The 20,945-nt window shown below is 40.3% G+C and overlaps 3 protein-coding genes across 7 annotated transcripts in view; 2 read left to right on the forward strand and 1 right to left on the reverse strand.

Moving 5' to 3' along the window:
* The window catches only part of clstn1 (calsyntenin 1), a 37,205-nt gene extending 31,789 nt beyond the window's left edge, over nt 1-5,416 (forward strand). For 4 of the 5 annotated variants that reach the window (XM_080444223.1, XM_080444226.1, XM_080444225.1 and 1 more), the window contains 5 exons: nt 1,091-1,261; nt 2,394-2,539; nt 2,824-2,959; nt 3,538-3,722; nt 5,015-5,416. In XM_080444223.1, coding sequence (XP_080300349.1) covers nt 1,091-1,261; nt 2,394-2,539; nt 2,824-2,959; nt 3,538-3,722; nt 5,015-5,209 — 833 coding nt within the window. In that variant the 3' untranslated portion in view covers nt 5,210-5,416. The remainder of the gene's footprint in view (nt 1-1,090; nt 1,262-2,393; nt 2,540-2,823; nt 2,960-3,537; nt 3,723-5,014) is intronic. The other variant, XM_080444224.1, reaches the window with a different exon arrangement.
* A 4,447-nt stretch (nt 5,417-9,863) lies between these two features.
* lzic (leucine zipper and CTNNBIP1 domain containing) lies at nt 9,864-14,246 on the reverse strand. The gene is made up of 7 exons (XM_080445849.1): nt 14,034-14,246; nt 13,423-13,568; nt 12,505-12,640; nt 12,205-12,303; nt 11,990-12,085; nt 10,339-10,420; nt 9,864-10,249 (listed from the first exon to the last, which is right to left on the reverse strand). Exons 2-7 carry the CDS (start codon nt 13,521-13,523, stop codon nt 10,194-10,196), a joined length of 570 nt encoding a protein of 189 aa, XP_080301975.1. The 5' UTR covers nt 13,524-13,568; nt 14,034-14,246; the 3' UTR covers nt 9,864-10,193.
* A 494-nt stretch (nt 14,247-14,740) lies between these two features.
* nmnat1 (nicotinamide nucleotide adenylyltransferase 1) lies at nt 14,741-20,715 on the forward strand. Its single transcript, XM_080445848.1, has 5 exons — nt 14,741-14,845; nt 15,637-15,796; nt 16,758-16,941; nt 17,919-18,043; nt 19,070-20,715. The coding sequence occupies exons 2-5, from the start codon at nt 15,682-15,684 to the stop codon at nt 19,465-19,467; spliced, it is 822 nt and encodes a 273-aa protein (XP_080301974.1). The 5' UTR covers nt 14,741-14,845; nt 15,637-15,681; the 3' UTR covers nt 19,468-20,715.
* Nucleotides 20,716-20,945: the final 230 nt, after the last annotated feature.

Genomic DNA, 20,945 nt, shown 5'->3' on the forward strand with positions numbered 1-20,945 from the left:
TAAGGGGGGCATACAGTACATAGGAAGAGAAACAAAGTGCTTTGGTGAACAACAGGCCATGTGGGACAAAGGGGCTTAAACACTTAAAACCCTATACTTAGTTGACCGTATTCCTAGGGGCTACTACACTAAATATCTTCCCCAAAAATCAAATCTACAAGCTATAATCTACAAGCTCACATAAAAGAAACAAAAGAAATACAAGAAAAAACTAATATCTGCAATTTTCGGCAATTGTTCCCCCCCTTAGAATTGTGATGCTTGGGTTTCAAATGGTTAACGTCCTGCTCCGCCTCTCTTGACATAATGAACTCATGCTCTCCACTGGACGGCAAGGAGCTGCAATCAGACTGTCAGACCAGTAAAATAGGCACACAAGGAATCCATTATAGGAGTTCCTGTAGTGCAGACTAGAGGCAGAAGATGCGAATGGCACAAATACATCTTAATAAAAATGTAATGTGCGCAATAAAATAATATGCGCTGTCACAGGGGAGAGTTTGCTTTACACCTGCTGACTATATGATCATGATAGTGAAACTTTTATTACGGCGTGGCTCTGCAGGAGTCTAGCCGCCTGTAAGAGGGTCGGTCTGTGTCTGTCTGTGTACGTCTGTCTGTGTTTTCTGAGCTAATCTCGCAAACGGCGGGACGATCAGTGTCAAATTTCTTGTGTACAGATGTCAGGGCCGCCTCGCGGCCCTGACATCTAGTAACAACAGTCAACAGTCTGTGGCGGGTCTTGGAGGCATGTGGAGTGATCCTGTGCTTGCGAATCCCGGACGAACTTTCAGAGCTTTTGTCAATTATATAGTAGTAAGATAAGATAAGATAATAGAAGTCAAAGGGTCTCTGAACAGGCTGAAACCTTGCCCAAATTTGGTATCATACGTCATAGATATGTCGTAGAGATCTTGAAGCTCAAGGACAGACTTTTACATTTACAAGCAAGTATAGTATACTGTGAGTGAGTGTGCATGTGAAACTGGGCTCAAAGAGCTACCGGTCCATATCCTCAAGACTCAACCTGGCTCTGCAACTCCTCATCCCTGACTACATTCTTTCTTTTCCTTTCCCGTGGTTCGTCCAGTTCAAGAGACAGTGGTATCAGAGGAGATCATGCACAACCTGGACACATGCGAGGTGACTGCCATTGGAGATGAGCTGGACGGCGAGCACGAGAGCCTTGAGCTGGACCTGGCCCAGCTCCAGCAGCGTGGTCTGGAGATGAGCTCCTCTAACCTGGGCCTTGTCATCACTGGTACGGACACTCGTAGACCCGTGCTAGGCCACACACTGTACTATAAATGATGTGTCCCCATGTAATGAACAACTGTACATGCAAAGAACATTCAGACACATACTGTATGAGGCATCAAATGAACATGACGAGCTTACAGTTGTATCCTGCTGTGAGTGAAGAAGACCGCATAGAATGGGTTTATCTAATCCCACTGGATTAATTCACCACCCCATAACCATGTTCAAATGCTATGCTAGCACATGCACACAATTGCGGTGCCTACTCTTACTCATGCATACTCGAATGTCTTTTAAGATCTATGAGACTAAATCTATGAGACATTTAGCAGCTGTTCACTCCTTAATTCCTTTCTATGAATATTCATCAGCCTATTTAGAAACATGCAGTCCCATGGTATATAATTTACTTTCCCACAACATTTGTTTACCTCGTATTTCTTTTTATTTGAGGCACTACATTGTTCTCTCTGCAATTATACGTAGCCTGCGAGTTAGTTCAGGCAGCATACACTCGAGAGGTTTCTATGTGGCTGTATACAGCGTCATGCAAGACCCATACGTCATACACTGACGTGGCAATCAGCTGTCCAATTGGGCGGGTATTTAAGTTCACCTAAATCAGGCGTTCCATCCGCTTGTGTATTCTGGTTTGTTGTCATGCAGCGTTTGCTCCCACCACCAGTAGGCTCTGCTATTGGTCTGTTCCCCATGGGGGGGTTGTTATTATATATCTATCTCCCTGCTCTTAATGGTTAATGATGGTTGTCTAAATTGTGCTGAGCAGGGAGAAAAATATAGCAGAGCCTGAACGCCAAGATGAAATATTACATCCACACTTGTATTCTCATTCTATATATTTGTTCAATACATATTCGGTCTATAATATTGGTTCAATCTATTCGCGAGTTATCTGACTGAACTCGGTTTATGTGACTATTTACCTTGTTGTTTGTCGACATGCTTACTCAGCCTTCTTTTTCCGATCTTGCAACTGTTAAGTTACTCTGGATAAGAGCATCTGCTAAATGCTTAAATTGTAGTGTGATTGTAAATTGAGGTATGTCAAATAGCATTATCTGCAGCTTGTAGTATCTCCTGTTCATGTGTGATTGTGCCTCTCTGTGTGGTAGGCGTGAACACTATGGCCAACTACGAGCTGGTGCTGCACCTGATCCGCTACAAGAACTGGCACACCGAGGCTCTCTTTGACAGGAAGTTCAAACTGGTGTGCTCGGAACTCAACGGCCGCTACATCAGCAATGACTTCAAAGTCGAGGTATTACATCGGATGTGTCCTTTCTTGGTCACCATTGTGAAAGAGATAACTTACCTGGTGAAATAAAGGAACCAAAAGAAACAAATAAATGCATAAACCTAAAAAGGAGGCATTCACTGCAGAGGGTTAGAAATGGTATCCTCTATCCTCCTCCGCACATCATCTGGGGAGAACTATGTGTACAAAAATATATGAATGCTTACTCATCATAATACATTTTTTCCAACATAATATCTAGGATTGTCATCATTCGACATAATCTGACACATTTTGTGTTTCCTCAGGTGAATGTGATCCACACAGCCAACCCCATGGAGCATGCCAACAATGCCATGGTACAGCCCAACTTTATCAATCCTGTGCACCACGCCTCTGTTGACCTGTCTGGACACAACCTGGTCAACGCTCACCAGGCCTCAGGTGAGCTTTAAACCACTTTTCGCCCCGTTATAGAAAAAAAGCAACGACAGGAAGCAAAAAAGAAAGCTTCTGTATATGGTTTCACAACCTAAGAGTAATTTGGAAGAGCTAGTTGGAAGAGAATAGCCAAATGTATTTAAAGAAGGCACACGCACGTGCGACACACACACACACACACACACACACACACACACACACACACACACACACACACACACACACACACACACACACACACACACACACACACACAGCCACCAAAAGCATTCCTCTGCACTTCAGTTAAACCCCATTAGCTCTAGTGCTGGAACACGAGGGAATACATTTGCCCTCTCTCTCTGCAACACAACTAATGGCCATAAAATGCCCTAGCACAGAATTACAGGCAATGACTTGGAAAATTAACTGTATGTTGTGGAGAACGTTGTCGAAGTGACTTTTACTTTTTTTGTCGTTGTGCGAAGTGAAACTAACGATGCCCTCCTGGTGTGTGTGTGTGCGTGTGCGTGTGCGTGTGCGTGTGCGTGTGCGTGTGTGTGTGTGTGTGTGTGTGTGTGTGTGCGTGCTGCTGTGCCCAGTGGTCCCCAGTGCAGCCACCATTGTCATTGTTGTGTGTGTGAGCTTCCTGGTGTTCATGATCATCCTGGGCGTGTTCCGCATCCGAGCGGCCCACCAGCGCACCGTGAGGGACACGGAGGGCGGCAAGGAGAACGAGATGGACTGGGACGACTCGGCCCTCACCATCACCGTCAACCCCATGGAGGTAAGCGCACAACCTTGCTTCAAACAAACGTCGACGTTAGCCCGACAGACAACATTAGCCCCTGCACAGTAGTGTCCCCCCTCTTTCTCTTGTGTTCTCTCTTCTCGCTCTATCCTCCTTCAGAGCAACGTTGCTTACTCGATTTTATGCAAAATTGTATTTTATTATTATTATTATTATTATACATAACTGTTTTATTGTACCGATGCTGTACATTACCGCATTCGTGTCCAATTCTACACTGTCCCAACTTCATTGGTATTGTACAAATGTATCATTATAATTCTCGTTATCACTGCTAATGTGCTTTTGCCGTGTTGTGTTTTTGGTAAAAAGAAAATGCTTTATTTCACTTTCCAAGTTAAAGTAATCCTACGGGGCGGCAGTGGTTCAGGGGTAGAGTGGCCGGGTAGAGTGAACTGGAAAACCGCAAGGTTCCCAGTTCGATCCCGGGCTGGGGCGCTCCCCTAGAGTTAGTGTCGAAGTGTCCTTGAGCAAGACGCTGAACCCCTAATTGCTCCCGATGAGCAGGTTGGTGCCTTGCATGGTTTCCTCCGCCATCGGTGTATGAATGTGTGTGTGAATGGGTTAATGGCACAATCAATGTAAAGCGCTTCGGATAGAAGCGCTATATAAAATGCACCATTTACCTTGTTTTGTGAATAGATCCTGTGGTCGAATAGCGACAACTACTGGTTGACAAGAGGTATTGAATGAAAGAAAAAAAAGAAAAGAAAAACATAGGGCACCTGGTTTTCAAATCCCGGGTAGGACATGAAAGTTACATATTGCAGCTTTAAGCTTGTTCCGGATGCTTGTATTCACAAATTTGACATTTGATGAATTAGGCATGCATGTGACTAGGCATGCATGTGTTATTGAAGACACGTCTGTCCTGTTTTTTTTTGTTTTTCTTTTACATTGTTGCGGTTAGGCCTTGGAGCACTGAAGTGACACATCGTATTCAGTTATGAAATCTCACTCTTTCTGCTGCCTGGCAACAACAGAGCAGCCCTTCTATTATAGACCTACTGGCAAACTGTAACTTTATTTATTTATACAATACTCGGCTACAAGAAAATAAATAATACCACAAGTTGACCACAATCCAGCTCTTGTCGGGCGTGTGCGTGAAACAAGCACGAACACGACAGTTTCATGGGAGTGCGCCCGCTTGTCGCTCCGCCAGACAGATTGGCCGCGCCTCCCTACTGCCCGCCCGCCTCTCATTGAAAATGTATGGTTAGGCGTGCCAGTCGCTTCCCGTCTGAAAAGCCCTTATCTCTGTCCAGACATACGAGGACCAGCACAGCAGCGAAGAGGAGGAAGAGGAGGAGGAGGAGAGCGAGGACGGAGAGGAGGAAGATGACATCACGAGCGCCGAATCGGAGAGCAGCGAGGAGGAGGAAGGTGCAGAACCTGAGGACCAGCAGGGGGCCAGCAGACAGCAGCAGCTGGAGTGGGATGACTCAACTCTCACCTATTAAAGACCACACGTACACACGCATGCACTCACACACACACGCACTACAGTACCTCCTCACACATACAAATCACTTAACCAAACCCACACCCTCACCAGTGTGAGCTGACATACACACACACACACACACACACACACACACACACCCCCACACACACACACACACACACACACACACACACACACACACACACACACACACACACACACACACATATATATATATATATATATATATATATATATATATATATATATATATATATATATATATATATATATATATATATATATATATATACACACACACACACATACACTGTCAAACACATGCACACACTCCCCGACAACGTCATTTTGAAGGAGCCATGATGTTGGGGGGGGGGGGAGAAAAAGAAATCCTATCAACCTATCTATGGTCCAGGTTTTCCTGTTGTCATCTTCGTGGTGGTACTCAGTGTAGTATAATAATCACCAGATCACTGATTTTTACTTTTGATTTGTGATTTTTTAATTTATTATGTTTTTAATTCCCAGGAAAACTTGGCCTAAATTTACATTTGTTTTTTAAATAATGTGAGGAAGTCCAACCTTGCACTTCGTGTTCACTCGGATCACAGCTTTCAGATGGAGAATATCTTTTTTATTTTTTTTATGTAGGTATATACCTTGCGCATTCATTTTTTTAATGTGTTTGCCGCTAAAATCACGACTAGCTTTGACTTGGGGTTCATAGACCAGAGAGTGAAACAAGGCGACGCTTCTCAACAAGTAGACTGCAGTTCTTTTTTTCTTTTCTTTTTTAGTGCATGAGGATATTTGAAAAGTCACATGTGTAGAGGAATAAATTGCTTTTTAATTATTTTGTTTTTGTAAATATAATGAAATGTAATTAGTCAATGTGTTAGTGAAGGCCTAAACAATGGGGTCCAATATCTACAATGACGCAGTAAGTAATGTAGAATATTTGTGTCACACAGGCTGTAGCATGTTGCAAAATTTAGCAGAGCTCTTCCGTCATGCTTGTACAAAACGTGTCTGCTTCAAAATGAGAAACCCAGGACTATAAGCGGAGGTTTCCGTGGCAAAGTGGTGTCCATTTTGTTTTTTTCTTGTTTTTTGTTTGTTTTTTTGGCTAAAACTTTTCTTTTGCTTTATGTAGGCAGGACTGGCTTCACACACACAGCAAAATCCTCAGTGTTGGTGTCAAAATGGACCTATAAGGACACATTTGTACGCTCTTTGAGGGTTCAATTAACTGAGGATTTTGTTGTGCAGACTCTTTGCTTTGCTTGCACAGGTGGCAATGCTATACTCAAGGTATCAATGTATTTTAGTCCCTAGAATTCACTGTTGTACAGAAGGGATTTTTGTTCAGGGTATTCACACTCACAAGAGAAATGCATACAAACCTTAGGTTTGTGTTGGGTATGGTACAAAAGATCATAAATAGCACTGTTGGTCTTAAAATATGGGTACTGCTAATATATTAGAGCTTAGAGAGGATATATTTTGTCAGCAGCTTTAAACTGCCCTTCATTATCCAGTCCTGCCATGGTGACATAAGTACACTGTAAACATCCTAAGTGTTGGTTTAAATCTGAGTGTAGAAGTAGACCCTATAAGGGTCCATTTTCACACTGTCATAGGTTTCATTTTTACACTCAGTTAAAGTGACACTTAGAATTTTGCTGTGTTGGAAAATAAATGAATCTCTACAAACTACTGAAAGAGCAGATCAATATGGACAGACAAGCTTTTAGTGGAGCTTGGTTGAATAGTGCAGCTGCTGGCGTCGTTTTAGGCCCAATTTATACTTTGTCGCACGACAGTGTCGAGCGTTGGAAATAGCCGACCTACAAGCTCACAACGTGTCGGGAATGCAACGCGTTGTGAGCTTGTAGGTCTGCCATTTCCAACGCTCGACACCAGCGTGCGACAGAGCATAAATTACGTTTTAGGGGTAGAGAGATGAAATGCAAAGACATCTCTTGATCGCTTCATTGCAAAAAAATATTTTTAAAGGTTTTTTTTGTGGCACAGCTATTTAACCCAAGATAATATATTAGATTCATTTTTAAAGCAGCTTCGTATCACAGAGTAATTACTGGCTTTTCTTGTGACTCCTTTTCTCATGGATTCACTGAGTTCCTGTTGGAGAAATTATAACTGAAGGGAGGAGTGCACTAGTTATGATAGGAAAACTATTTAAAAATGAATCTTATTTTGTTATGGTTTGAATCTTCAAATGAAATATTTTTTTGCAGTAGACCACTAGATTTTATTGTACATGGAACTGTACTGTAGAGTTGTTCTAAGATATTTGTTTACATTTGGTGAACTTGTTTTCCTTCCGGTATTAGTATAAAACTTATACAATTAATTGGGAAGATGTGTCCAATGTTAATCTCTATATCTCCTCTTAGACATGGCTGTTATTCATTACTGTAGTGTATTTTTCACCTAACAGACACAATTGGACATTTTTGGCTAATTTATGCTTAAGCACAAAGTGTTGGGTGACATGTAACTTAAGGAAAATAACGTTTTCAGCCAGAGAAAGTGTCGTATCAACACTTTTTTTGTTTTGTTGAAAATGCGTCACTTTTATTGAGCGACATGTTTCACAACACTTTTCTTGCCAAAGCACAAATTGGGCTTTACACCTTATAATGTTTCTGGGATTCCAAAATAAATATATCCATTTTCCAACCTGCTTTATGTGACTTTGGGGGCATTTTAGTTCAAGGAAGGGAGCAGAAAGTGTGGCATTATCAGTTTGAAAATGATTAGAACAGATGGCATCGAGGCTCTCATACTTTGCATGCAAATCTATTTTCTGAGGATACAATCAGATGGCTCAATAATAATACGAGGGGGGAAATAGCATATTAATTCTTCGCAAGTTTCGTCAAAGGACCTTTTTAGATACAGTCTCCAGGTCATCTTTGATGTTTCGAGCAAACCTTATGTCTGGAGTGACTAGATTTTTTCAGGTCCAATTTATTTATTGTTTTTGGTCAATGGTGGAAATGTGGTGAACAATCTCCCCTTTCATGATGACTTGGGCCTACAAAACATGGGGCCAGGTTTGAGCCGGCCGAGTTGGGAGTGCCTTTTGCCAATCACAGCGCAATTAACACAACTAACAAATAAAAAAAGTACTCATTTACGCTCTTTTAGTTGTGGCAAAGTTTTTTTCTTTTCTTATTTTGTAACTATTTAATGCTAGATTTCTTACAGAGCTGGGGGATGTGATTTTCTTTCATTTTATTGTAACAATAGTCCACTGCTAGTTTTATTAAAAGTGAAGACGTTTTACATAGGTGTCATGTGTCCATGTTGATGTGTAGAAAAAGTAGATCCATATTGTATCTTCTATATTGTACTAAATCATATTGACGGAATCCACCTCTTAAAAGATGTACATTACCGAATTGCTATAGGCAGCATAGTGGGTATAAATTTACCTATTTGTGTATAGAGGAAGGTCGTTTTCAACAGTGTACTATTGCCTGAATTGCTGACAGAAGTTTTTGAGGGCAGCATGAAATTCACAAGAACCAGTTATAAGCCTGTTCCCTCCAAAGTTCTCACTATGTCATTACGTCAAAAAATGTTTCAATGTCAACATTTCAACTAACACTTCTGCAAAAGGTACAACGCATTATCATTGTTAAGAGTACATTGGCTATGATACTGCTCAGAATTAACCTGGCATCTCAAGTTTTCCAAATCATGTACTTTCTGGTCAGCCCCTGAGATACTGTATTTTTCTCTCTTGAATTGAATGTCACACACTGCCTAATGAATTGAAATGCAACATAAAAAATGTAAATGTAAGGGGCTTTTACTTTGCATGAACCACATTTTGTGTATGTTCCATGTAGAGTTGTGAGGCTGGGGTGAAGAAGGAGGCTCACTACTGATTCTCTTGATTGTCTGTTTCACAAATCCATGCCACTCAAAACCATGTTTTATTTTCTTTCAAATCTTTGCTCAAAAGGGTTAAGGTGATGTTTTCAGAATTGTCAAATGCTTCCTTTGTGCTTGTTGGGGCTGCTCTCACTTTTCTACCAATTGAAAGGCAAATTGTGGTTAAGTTGATGCTTGCTCATAAACAAAATAAAGGATGACAAGATGGGGTATAAGATATTTCTTGGTTTCTGTCTTTATCAGTGGAGCTTTAAGAAAATATAACTCATCATTTCTGCATCATGAGCATTTCACTAAATCAATTATTATTCAGAAGCTTAGCTTTGGGTGGCAGTAGTGCACTGGAATAGTATTTGTGAACTTGAAGCTTTAGTGACCTCTGCTGGTGAATCATTTATTTTAATTGACCCAAACTGAAAGGCAGAATCTTTTTTTATATGATATCCCTTGCCATTAATACAAAGATTATACAACGACTAAAATGTAAATAGTACTCATGATTGAATACACACAACTCACCTGTGAGGCAACATATCAAGTCAGAATACATCTCAAAACTACATTGTAAACCACGATTGCTTATAGGCAACAGATATATAATGCACTACTGAAGTCACTCCAGTTTCATTATCCATGAGTGTTGATAGCAGATGACAGTCCAGAAAATTACACTGATGATTTGCAGCAGTCATGAGAACGACCCTCATTAAAAGACACCACAATCAAGAAATAAAAGCCTTTTAAGATGATAAATGCAGCATTACAATAACAAATACAACAAGCCAAATATTTCCCTTAAAGTGCTTGTATCAATTGCTGGATATGTTGCAAAAGCTAAGTATCAGATCAAACTCTAGTACCTATAATACACACAACTTACAATAATGTGGAAAAATAAAATACATTTAAAAAAGGTTTAGGGGTATAAAACAATACTGTTAAATAGTTAGGGCCTACCCATTACTGCTGAGAGTGCAATGATTGGTTACAAAATCAAAAGGACGATTGGCACTTTTGTCATTATTAACCACCAAGAATTAAAATTAACATTGTTATGCCTTTGTTTTCACACCAGAACTTGCTAGAGCCATGATTTTGTCTTCTGATCCTGAAAGACAAGGGTACGAAACAGACATGAAATACATATACCACTGAGAAACTTCAATTAATTAAAGATCTCAATTTGTTTATTCTCACCTAGGTCTGCAGTGATTTTTTCAAACTGGTTAAGAGTGGCCGTTGCATTCTCAGTTAGAAACGTCTCATCTTCTGTTGCGAGCTATAACAAAAGGTCAGAAACAAGAATAAGTGATCAAAAGTACAGGTTATAAGAAGCATATCGTCTCTGTCGGGTGGAAACCTCATATGTCCAAAAGAACTGTTACTTTTCAGGATTCACATTCAAAAATAGCAAAAGTAGCAGATCGACAAGCTCAAAAACACGTCGCTTCGCGCCTTGTTTCGAGCTTGTGGATCTGCTACTTTTGATACTAGTGACGCTGTAGTATGATCGAGTAGAGCATTAATTTACAAAAAAAAACACAAAAAGTTAAAATATGGAGATTTACAACGATATACAATATGAAATGTATGAAACAATGTTAGGGGCACTCGGATGGCGCAGGGGTGAAGTTCCTTTCGTCCACCGCGGGGACTACTGGTTTGAATCCTCGGTGGTGCCTCCGGCTTGGCCAGGCGCTCTAACCAACACAATTGGTTCTGTTGGGTGGGAAGCCGGGCAGGAAGGGCGATCTCTGTCGCTGCATTAGCGATTCCCACAGGTTGGTCAGGTGTGCCTGTACGAACTGAGTTCCTCCACATGCACTGGTACGCCCTACCGCCGGGTGTCATGTGTATTGGGGGAGACTAGAGCTCGTCTCTACACTCTACCCTGCCACATGACCAACTGTAGGGGTTAGCAGTGACACACACTAGCGTAGGGAAAATTGGGAATTGGCTTAATGAGTAAACTGGGAGATAAGGGGGGAAAGAAAGGTTGAGACCCAATATTACAACTGTTATTTGGGTATAACATTACAGTACCACGTTACAGCACCACCACCCATATGCTGGTATGATTACTAGCTCATATCTGCAAGACTTTCTCACTCTTTTCCAAAATATAGTTGGCTGGTAGAATTGTGCTAATGGCGGGGGAAATTTTGTTAGAACTGGCCACTTTGGGCCCGGACGGCTGGCGCAGAGGTCCGGGCACCTAGGCTATAATATACCCTGACATCGCATCGCGGGTTCGAGTCCCGTTCCCGATCTATGCTGCATGTCTCTCTCCATCTCTCTCTCCCTGTTTCCTGTCAATCTCTACTTTCCACTATAAATAAAGGCAGAAAAGCCCCCAAAACTATCTTTAAAAGAACAGGCCACTTTGGTTGCTGGACAAACAGCAGTCATTTCAGCCTATTAACAGCAGAATGACTCAAATACATCAGTCACAGTCATGATCACAAGCCACTTAATCAGCAACACCATATTTGTTCCAGGGGGATCAAAGACCACATGCGCTGTGTTGTCAGTTAGGGTTGAGCAATTTAACCAAAAATCTATCGAAGGTAATAACTGACTTAATCTTAAATTATATTTTTCTTATATATCAATAAATCAACAAAAAAGATTCGAATAGATATTTTTTTAGAATTGTCCAAATCAATTAGTCTGATTAACCACTTAAGCCTGTATTATACTTCATTGTACAATGGTACAATTGTGTTTGTAGATCAGTTTTATTAAAAAAGAAATATTGTGCATTAATCGTAATCGTGGCAAAAGTTTTAAATAGTCACGATATTGATTTGAAGTCATATCGCTCAGCCCTTTTATCAGGGTATCTGACCTTCTCGCCCAGTTTTCTCAGTGCTGTGAGGATTTCCAACTTCTGCTGTGTGTGCACATCCCGCGACAGCTTCCCCACCATGACATCACGGTCCATCTGCACACAATGTCACACCGTCAGGCTACATGTCAGGCCAGACTACACATTCAACTAAAATTAGATTAGATCAGTGGTTCTCAAACGTCCCCAAAGGACCCCCCACTTAAAACACAAACCTCTGCTAGTCTGGTTCTCAGCTGTCCTGGCTGCTTCTTAGCAAAGAGACGGATCACCTCTGGGGTTTTGAATGCCTGGCTGATTGCAGCTTGAATTGCCTGGTGAAGGAGGAGACAACAACTTTACAATCATGTTAGGTGGACTTGTGAATTAGTTAAGATAATATGAGACTTTACTGATCCCCACCACAGCTGACATAAAGCAAATATATTAGAAGAAAGGAACTTTTTAATAAACAGGAATTAAGTTAACAAAACGTATAAATAATAATAATAATAATAATAATAACAAATACATACCAGTTGCATCCCACTGAGCTCATCTACAAGTGTCATGTCTCCCGTCATGATCTTCTTCAGAGAGTCATTAAATTCACTCAACTGCTCCAGGGTTTCCCTTTTGGTCTCCTCATACTCCTCCTCGTCCAGCTCCTCTCTGAATACACAAAGGTTGGGTTGAGGAGGGGAATGGAACCTGGGAAGATTCAGCTGTAAACAAATGCTGCATTGCTGCTACCTCACTACAAACGAGCAGTGGTGTAAAGTAACTAATACATTTACTCAAGTACTGCAATTTACTTTCTTCAGTATTTCCCATTTTCAATACTTTTACCTTTACTCCACTACATCTCAGAGGCAAATATTGTACTTTTTATTCCACTACATTATTTGACAGCTTTTGTTACTAGTTACTTTGCAGATTGAGATTATTATCACAAAACATATATAAACCACTTCAGACCTATATATTTCGGCCATTTGAAAATAGCCTATCTACAAGCTCGCAATGCGACACATTGTGAGCTTGTAGATCGGCTATTTAAAAAAGAAATCTATACATTTTATACATTTGAATACTTGTGAAATGGGACATTCTACATAATGAGTACTTTTTCTACTTTTGGTACTTTAAGTACATTTAGCTACCAATACCTTTACTGAATTATACATTGCAGTATTGATACTTTTACTCAAGTTAAAAATGTTAGTACTTTTTCCACCACTGGAAATGGAACTTGTGATGTGAAACATTGTCACACCCCCTGGGAACATTCAGCTGTAAACAAATGCTGCATTGCTGCTGCCTCACTCACTACAAAACCAGACAAAAGACGCTCGTTGTGTAGAGATACTAACAGTACCTGCACTCTTCCAGATCCTGAAGCTGTTGCATCAGTCTGTCAAGTTTCTCTTCGATATTTATATTACTAACAGTACCTGCACTCTTCCAGGTCCTGAAGCTGTTGCATCAGTCTGTCAAGTTGCTCTTCCATGTTCTGCCTCAGTTTCCCAGTTTCTGATTTCCCTCGAGACGCCATCCTTTCCACTTCTGAGCTTCACAGTACCCTTTTACAGGTTTGAAACTTCAACCACAACAACAGTAGCGAAACATAAATGGATTAATAACACAATTATTTATCATTGTTAGTTTACATTGAGTTTCGTTATTATGACACAATCCGTGGGTTAAATGAGTTAGCTGACTAGCTAATACGCTCGTAGAGAGTGAGTCTTGGATCAAGACTATCATAGATGTATTGTATCGATTTTGACATTTGCATATCTATATCATACTGTAGATACGAAAGTAAAAGTCAGACTCAATCAAATACATATATGATAGTCTTGATCCAAGGCTAGTAGAGGGTCTAGCCTTGATACAAGACTATCTTGTGATCCAAGGCTAGTAGACTACTAGAGTCATGTTTTGGAGCTTAACATCAATGTCAAAGCGACTAACTGGATAGTTTGGTGGAATCTCACTAGCTTGCACCAGTGAGAGTTAACACACTGATTAGCTATAGCATCAAAACGCATGATACCCTCACCTGCCTCGAAGAGTCTTGGTATTAACAGTTGTTGTGATGAGATGCTGATCAATGTTAACTGTTCACTACGGCCAATGTCGCTTAAAATGAACAATTAAATAGTTCAGAAGAATTACCAACTAGAAATGACTATAGAGCTATATAATATGGCAACAATTACTCGTAAACATGGTTGCGAAATATTCCATTCCAGCCTGTCTGAGCCTTTTGTTTTGTTCATGGATGGATTGTGAACGTAGCTCTAGTGTTGTGGGTGCGGCTTTCTGTGTCAGGAAGGAAGAAAGGAAGGAAAGGCCACTGACGTCCACAGTAGAGAAGCACTGGGTACTAGGGCTTCTTTTCGCAGATAAGTGAGGCTGGGACCGAGGCTAGGGCGAGGGCGGCCCTTGAGAACTGTAGTTACTAGTTACTTTGTAGATTTTTATTATTATTACAAAACATACATTACCCACTTGAAAATGGCCAATCTACAAGCTCACAATGCGACGCACTGTGAGCTTGTAGATCTGCTATTTTCAAAATATTTTGATACATATCTACATTGCAGTATTGATACTTTTACTTAAGTAAAACATGTGAGTACTTCTTCCGTAAAACATTCTTCCATCACTGCTGATGACGTATGTGAACATTCCTTCTTTACTTTGCCTTGGTTGTGTCTAGCAGCCAATCAGACGGGTTTATTTCTAATCATCTTGTCCAAACAGAAACAAATGAGTGACTGATACCGGAAGCATAGCTGAGTTGAGTTTCGGGAATGTTTACTGATGTTATTTCTTCACAGGCACGAAATGATGTCTTCTGTTGAATAGGTAACTTGTCTTTGACTATCTCTATTATTAAAACATTATTATGACAAGCGTAACTTGCTGCAAGCAACCTTCTTTTTTAAGGTTAACCAGTTGTACTTCGCCGCAAACAACAACAAACTGGAGTTTATTGACAGAAGGTTAATGCTCATAACATGACAACTGTTGATTTATTTTCTATTAAGTCTTGACAGAAACTAACTAAGAGGATAACCAAAGCTTTCCGTACTTACTACTTCTGCAATATTGGGGAATACAACCAGATCTGTTTCATGAATCGACTCTCAATGGAGGGTATTGCATTTGCAACTTAGATGCAGACGATGACGTGTATTATTGATTGTGTTATCTTTATACTATGTTGATGAATTGAATACATAGGACCAGTGGTCCTATGGTGGATTTAAATTTATGAACTTGTTTCCATTGAGGTTTCAATTGTGGTTTCCATTCCATTGTGGTTTACATTGTGGTCCACAAGTTCCCAGGACCTTTTTGTGTTATCCTTTTTGCCTCAATGTCTGACTGTACCATGCTGTTTACATGTTTGACTATGTATTCAGTCAATCAATCAAAGAGACTGCATCTAAGTTGTACTATTCCAACTGGCAGTGGGGCAAAGCACCAAAACATACATTTTGGTTACAATTATTATTGCCTACATATTGTCATAAAGGTTTGTATGTACATGTGTTTACATGTATCCCTTGGTAAGGTCAGAGCAAAGGGCATGCTTTCATTGCAACTTAATCATTAACAGTTACTGATGATGACATTGTTTCTCCTTCATACAGCACAAGCTGTCGTATTGAAAAACAAGAGTAGATTCAGCATGAGGAATGGAGTCCCGGGATCGAACCAAAGTGGTCTTGCTGGCCTGTGGGTCCTTCAACCCTATAACCAACATGCACCTGAGGATGTTTGAACTGGCTCGAGACTACCTGGAAGACACAGGTGGAGTCAAATGGACACACACTTTTGTTATAATAACCCATTAAAGGGATATTTCACTTAAAAAAAGGGTTATTTTATCGTCTACTCAGGCTTTTGTGAGCCCCCCAGACAGTTTTGAAGTTGCTTAATTCAGTATTTAGATATTTGATATTCATTTTATCAGACACGCCCCTTCCTATACAAACCCATTATAACTTCAAACTCCATTTAATGTTGGATTCATCAAAAACACTCGTCCTTGGTTCTGGTGACTCATCCTGCCCTCCTAATACGTGAGGGGCCCGTGTTTTTTCGAGTACTTATTTGAATTATTTTATACATTATTTTTTTTCATTTTCCAAAAATAATATTAAAATTAAATGAAAAAAGTAAAAAAAATCACGGTCTCCTCACGTAATAGAAGGACAATATCAGTTTGAAGTTACAATGGGCTTGTATAGGAAGGGGGCGTGTCTGATAAAATGAATATCAATATATAGCAACTTAAAAACTGTCCGGGGTGCTCCCAAAAGCCTGAGTAGACGATAAAATGACCCAATTTTTTAAAAAGTGAAATATCCCTTTAAGACCTGAGGCTGATTCTACAAATGCCTTCTAAATCAGTAGTTATCACACTTTCAAGATGTAATGGGATAAAGCAAATGACTTGGTCTGCACCTGAGTACTTTTACTTTGGTACTGAAAGTATATTTTGACACCAATACCTTAGTACATTTCGAGATATCACACTTTAAATCAGATGAGCATCTCAGTCTTTTCAGATTTTCCAACATAACCCCCCACACACACACATGCCCCCAACCACCCCACACCCCATGCTTCTTATTTGATTAATCGGAAAAGTAATTGATAGAATAATCTCTAAGAAAATAATCGATAGTTGCCGCCCTAGTTCCCAGTGGTCTTACTGTTTAATATCTGACCTCTGTTAACCCCACTTTTGTCAACCCTTACATGTCAGGCCAGTACAAGGTGGTGAGGGGCGTCATTTCTCCAGTGGGTGATGGTTACAAGAAGAAGGGCCTGATTGAAGCCTGCCACCGTGTGGAGATGATACAACTGGCGACAGACAACTCTGACTGGATCAGAGTAGACCCCTGGGAGAGCTTACAGCCTGAGTGGATGGAGACAGCCAAAGTACTACGGTGAGTACATGGTGTACTAGTTAATTTGTGAAGGTTGTCAGCTGTTCTTAAACGCGGTGGACTCAAAAGACTAATATGGGGATAATGCCAGGTTGTCACAGGACCGATTTGTTTTACAGATTGTAGAACAATCGACTGAACATACAAAAGACTGTCAGTCACCATCACCTGCACTCTGTTTTACTGCAGTGCTTGCCACCTTTCCATCACCTTAATTTATCTAGTTTCAAAGTTATATTTAACCATGGAGATTAGGTAGGTAAGAGTCTCCTTTTTGAAGTAGTCGTGTTGAAAAGAGCAGTGTCACGACAAACACAGGTTGCAGACAAATGTATAACAGTAAAATATGGTAAAAAATTAATAAAAATAATCACATAAATGGCAAGGAAAAAACCAAACGTTGCTAAATATACACTCAAAAGGCAGGCGGTCGTTCAATTGTAGACTGACAGTCAGGGGCCAGCTTTCATACAGTAGAAGAAATTGGCCATACAAGCACAACGTTCCTTAAGTCGGCCTCAAGACTGCTTCAAAACTATTCCTGTGCCAGTAAATCTGAACATGTAAATAAAAAGGCATGCTCTATGCATTTCAGTATACACATGTATAGCATAAAATCCTTAGTTAACTATTTCCTGAATGATGATAAAACGGTAATCATAAACTGAACAGATAGGATTATAATAAGGCATCATATGTATTACTGGGTTCAAGCAGAAGTCTTGAAATTCAGTTTAATTTTTTTTTTTTTTAACAAAGACGAAAAATTCAGATTTTAATATGAACCTGTTTTAGCTGAGGTTTGAGTAGTACTATTTCAGTGTGACTAATACTGTACAACAACTTGTGCGTATCATTATTTTTCAGCTAGCCATGAGTGCAACTATTCCACGGCTCATCTTTTACTTTGATGTCATAATGTGTTATTTATAAATTGTCTTCCGCACCTGAGCCAACTGATGTCTATACTCACTTAGGTATCACTATGGACAGCTGGTAGAAGCCGGCCAGAACAATGATGAGGTGGACACTGTCATCTGTGCAAAGAAGCGCCGCATGGAGGAGAATTCTCTTCAGGATCCACCTCATCGTATAATGAGAGGTAAGACATATTGCTAATTTGCTATCGTTTGCATTTTTGTACTCAACTCGATTAATTTGTGTGCTGCCCTCCATGTTGGTCAGATTTGCTATTAATTAGTCTCCATGTGCTGAGGATGAACACTGGACAGAAGATTAGATGCAAATACAGAAGGGATTCTCAACCTTTTTTATTTCAAGAACCCCCCACTTTTATATCCATTAGGCCATGGACCCTCATTTGATGCAAATTTTATCTCTGGGACCCCAATCTACACTGTAAAATCCTCAGTGGTAATTTAACTATTAATTAATGATTTAGCTGGTGACCCCCCGGAACCCCCTAAGGGAACCGTAGGGGTCCCCGGACCCCACATTGAGAACCAGTGACATAGACACATACCCCCGGAACACATTGCTCATTACGTATTACCCCTATTAGCAGACAAGTTGTTTAAATTGTTTCTAGAAGTGTAGAAAGTAACACTTGCCTTGAGCAAAACCAATTACAGTTCACGACTTTGAGGACGCAGTGGTTTACTAACACTCAGCCACTGCCAGACATTGGAGGTGTGGTGTACGTAGTTTACGTCAAACCTAAAGATTTATTTTCTCTTTTACCCCTGGAGGCTCATAACTTGCAGCTGTGGAACCAAAGGAGGAACATACATACACATGAAATACTACTTTATGTACATTCCTGCTTTTGACATTCATATATTGCGTACTGTTCAAATATGTACAGTATGCACAGTAAGACGACATACATTTTGTTGGCCCTCCGGCTTCCCAGCCAGCTTTGTCTGACAACATTCTTCACAGAAGATGAATGAAATCTGTGTGGATGCTTTAGTAAATATTTGGGTTATTCCAAGTGAGTACACGCAACGATAGTAAAAGTGTGTAACGTGCCAAATCTGTCGTGTTACATAACAGTTGAAATCCTTTCAGTTGCAGTGGCTTGTTGGATAACTCTCTCTGCTGTCAGATAACAGCAGGGTTACAGTAACCTCGCTCAAAACTATCTCCTTTTCTCCACGCTCCTCAGACAGTCCTCGTCTGATGCTGCTGTGCGGGGCTGATGTCTTGGAGTCCTTTGGGATTCCCAATCTGTGGAAGCAGGATGACATTGCTGAGATTGTGGGCTATGGCATGGTCTGCATCACCCGCTATGGCAACGACGCTCAGAAGTTCATCCAGCAATCAGACATGTTGTGGAAACATCGTAAGAACATCCACGTAGTCCGGGAATGGGTGACAAACGAGATCTCTGCCACTCACGTGCGCAGAGCGCTGCGGCGAAGACAGAGTGTCAGGTACCTGCTGCCAGACCCTGTGGTTCGCTATATTCAGGATAACAACCTGTACAGTGCAGAGAGTGAGCAGAAAAATGCTGATGTTGTTTTAGAACCTCTTCAGAGAAACATGGGTGCGTCCTCAAGCTGAAAAAGCACATTGAGTGATTACATCCCCACAAATGCCTTGGCTTGGCTCTTAGGCGGGTGCAGTTATGGTTTGACCCAAAACAAATTGCAACAAAAGGTTTTTCAATGGATTATTGTAGTATTAGGTGTACTTAATAACATATCAAAAGTTTACCAAAATCGGACCACTAGAAAGGTAACATTTTCAAGATGGCCGCCGCAAGTTCCTTAAAAAGACCATTACTCCTTCATTATTCATCCTAGACAAGTAATGTTGGTGCCTATCCCCATGTTTTGGTAATCTTGAAATCTAATTAGCATATATAAATTATAGTCAAGTGATTACAAGTTCAATTATAAAGGAATTTGTTATAAGCATGGTTATAAGCACATATATATATATATATACATAACAATGTCATTTGACATTTCTCCCTTTTCTACATAATGCCCAGGATTGGTGAATTGGTAATTCACATTCTGTTGAAGCTTTCAGGAGATTTATTTTCATACCAAAAAGGAATAAATTCATTATTACTGGGTGGTACTGTGACATTTGTAAAAACATGGCTGTAAGTGATAAACTGGGAATGTTACACGAATCTTGGAAGAAATTCCTTACAGAGAAGTTTCTTCACTATTTTATTTGTAAAGGTGAAATGAAATAATAATCCTAGTCCACTAGGGCAGTCGTTCCCAAACTGGGGGTCTCACTCAACAGTAAATAAACCAACATACAGTATAAGTGTACAGGGTATCTGCACCTTTCTAAAGTTACAATTTAATGACTCTTAAGACCTTTTTAATAGCAAATTGGCCACATTCTCAAATATTACAGTGGAGAAATGGCCCCTTATGGGCCTGGAGAGGATGTGCAAGTCAGCACAGAGCTATCACAACATTTAGTGTCTACTGTCTTGGGTAGGGGTGGTAGAGGAGTGTGGCCGGATAGGGTTCAGATTTGCTTGTCACAGACATCTTATTCCTGAGATAGTAGTTGTGGGGTTTTAGTGCAAAATTAATTTGATTGATTGATTGATTGATGTAGTTTATTTAGAAAGACATGAGAATAGTACATGACAGTACATAACAGTACATGGAAGTACAAATTCACAATACAAGGTCTACTAAACTGGAAACCCTCATTAAGCATTACGCTTGTTTAAGATGAGAACCCCATGCACACAAATCATGATGAAATATAAGAGGCAGGCAGATATACACACTACTATACAGAATGTCATACAATCAGCTTTCAGGTTACTGGTATGACGAGAGAAAAAAAAAATATATATATATGTACAAAAGAGGAAAATGAAGGAGGGGGGGGGGTAGGGAGGGGTAGGTTAAGACTTAGACAGGGGCCATTTTCGAATTGCAGCCTCCTGAAGGTGTATCTTTAGGGCAGTTTTGAAAGTGAGTAGGGTTTTACACTCCTTTACTCCTTTTGGTAGGGCATTCCACATTTTTGATGAATAGCATGAGAACGAGTTCATACCC

This window comes from Gymnoscopelus braueri, assembly GCF_963280865.1.
Source record: "Gymnoscopelus braueri genome assembly, chromosome: 12".
NCBI classification, from domain to species: Eukaryota; Metazoa; Chordata; class Actinopteri; order Myctophiformes; family Myctophidae; genus Gymnoscopelus; species Gymnoscopelus braueri.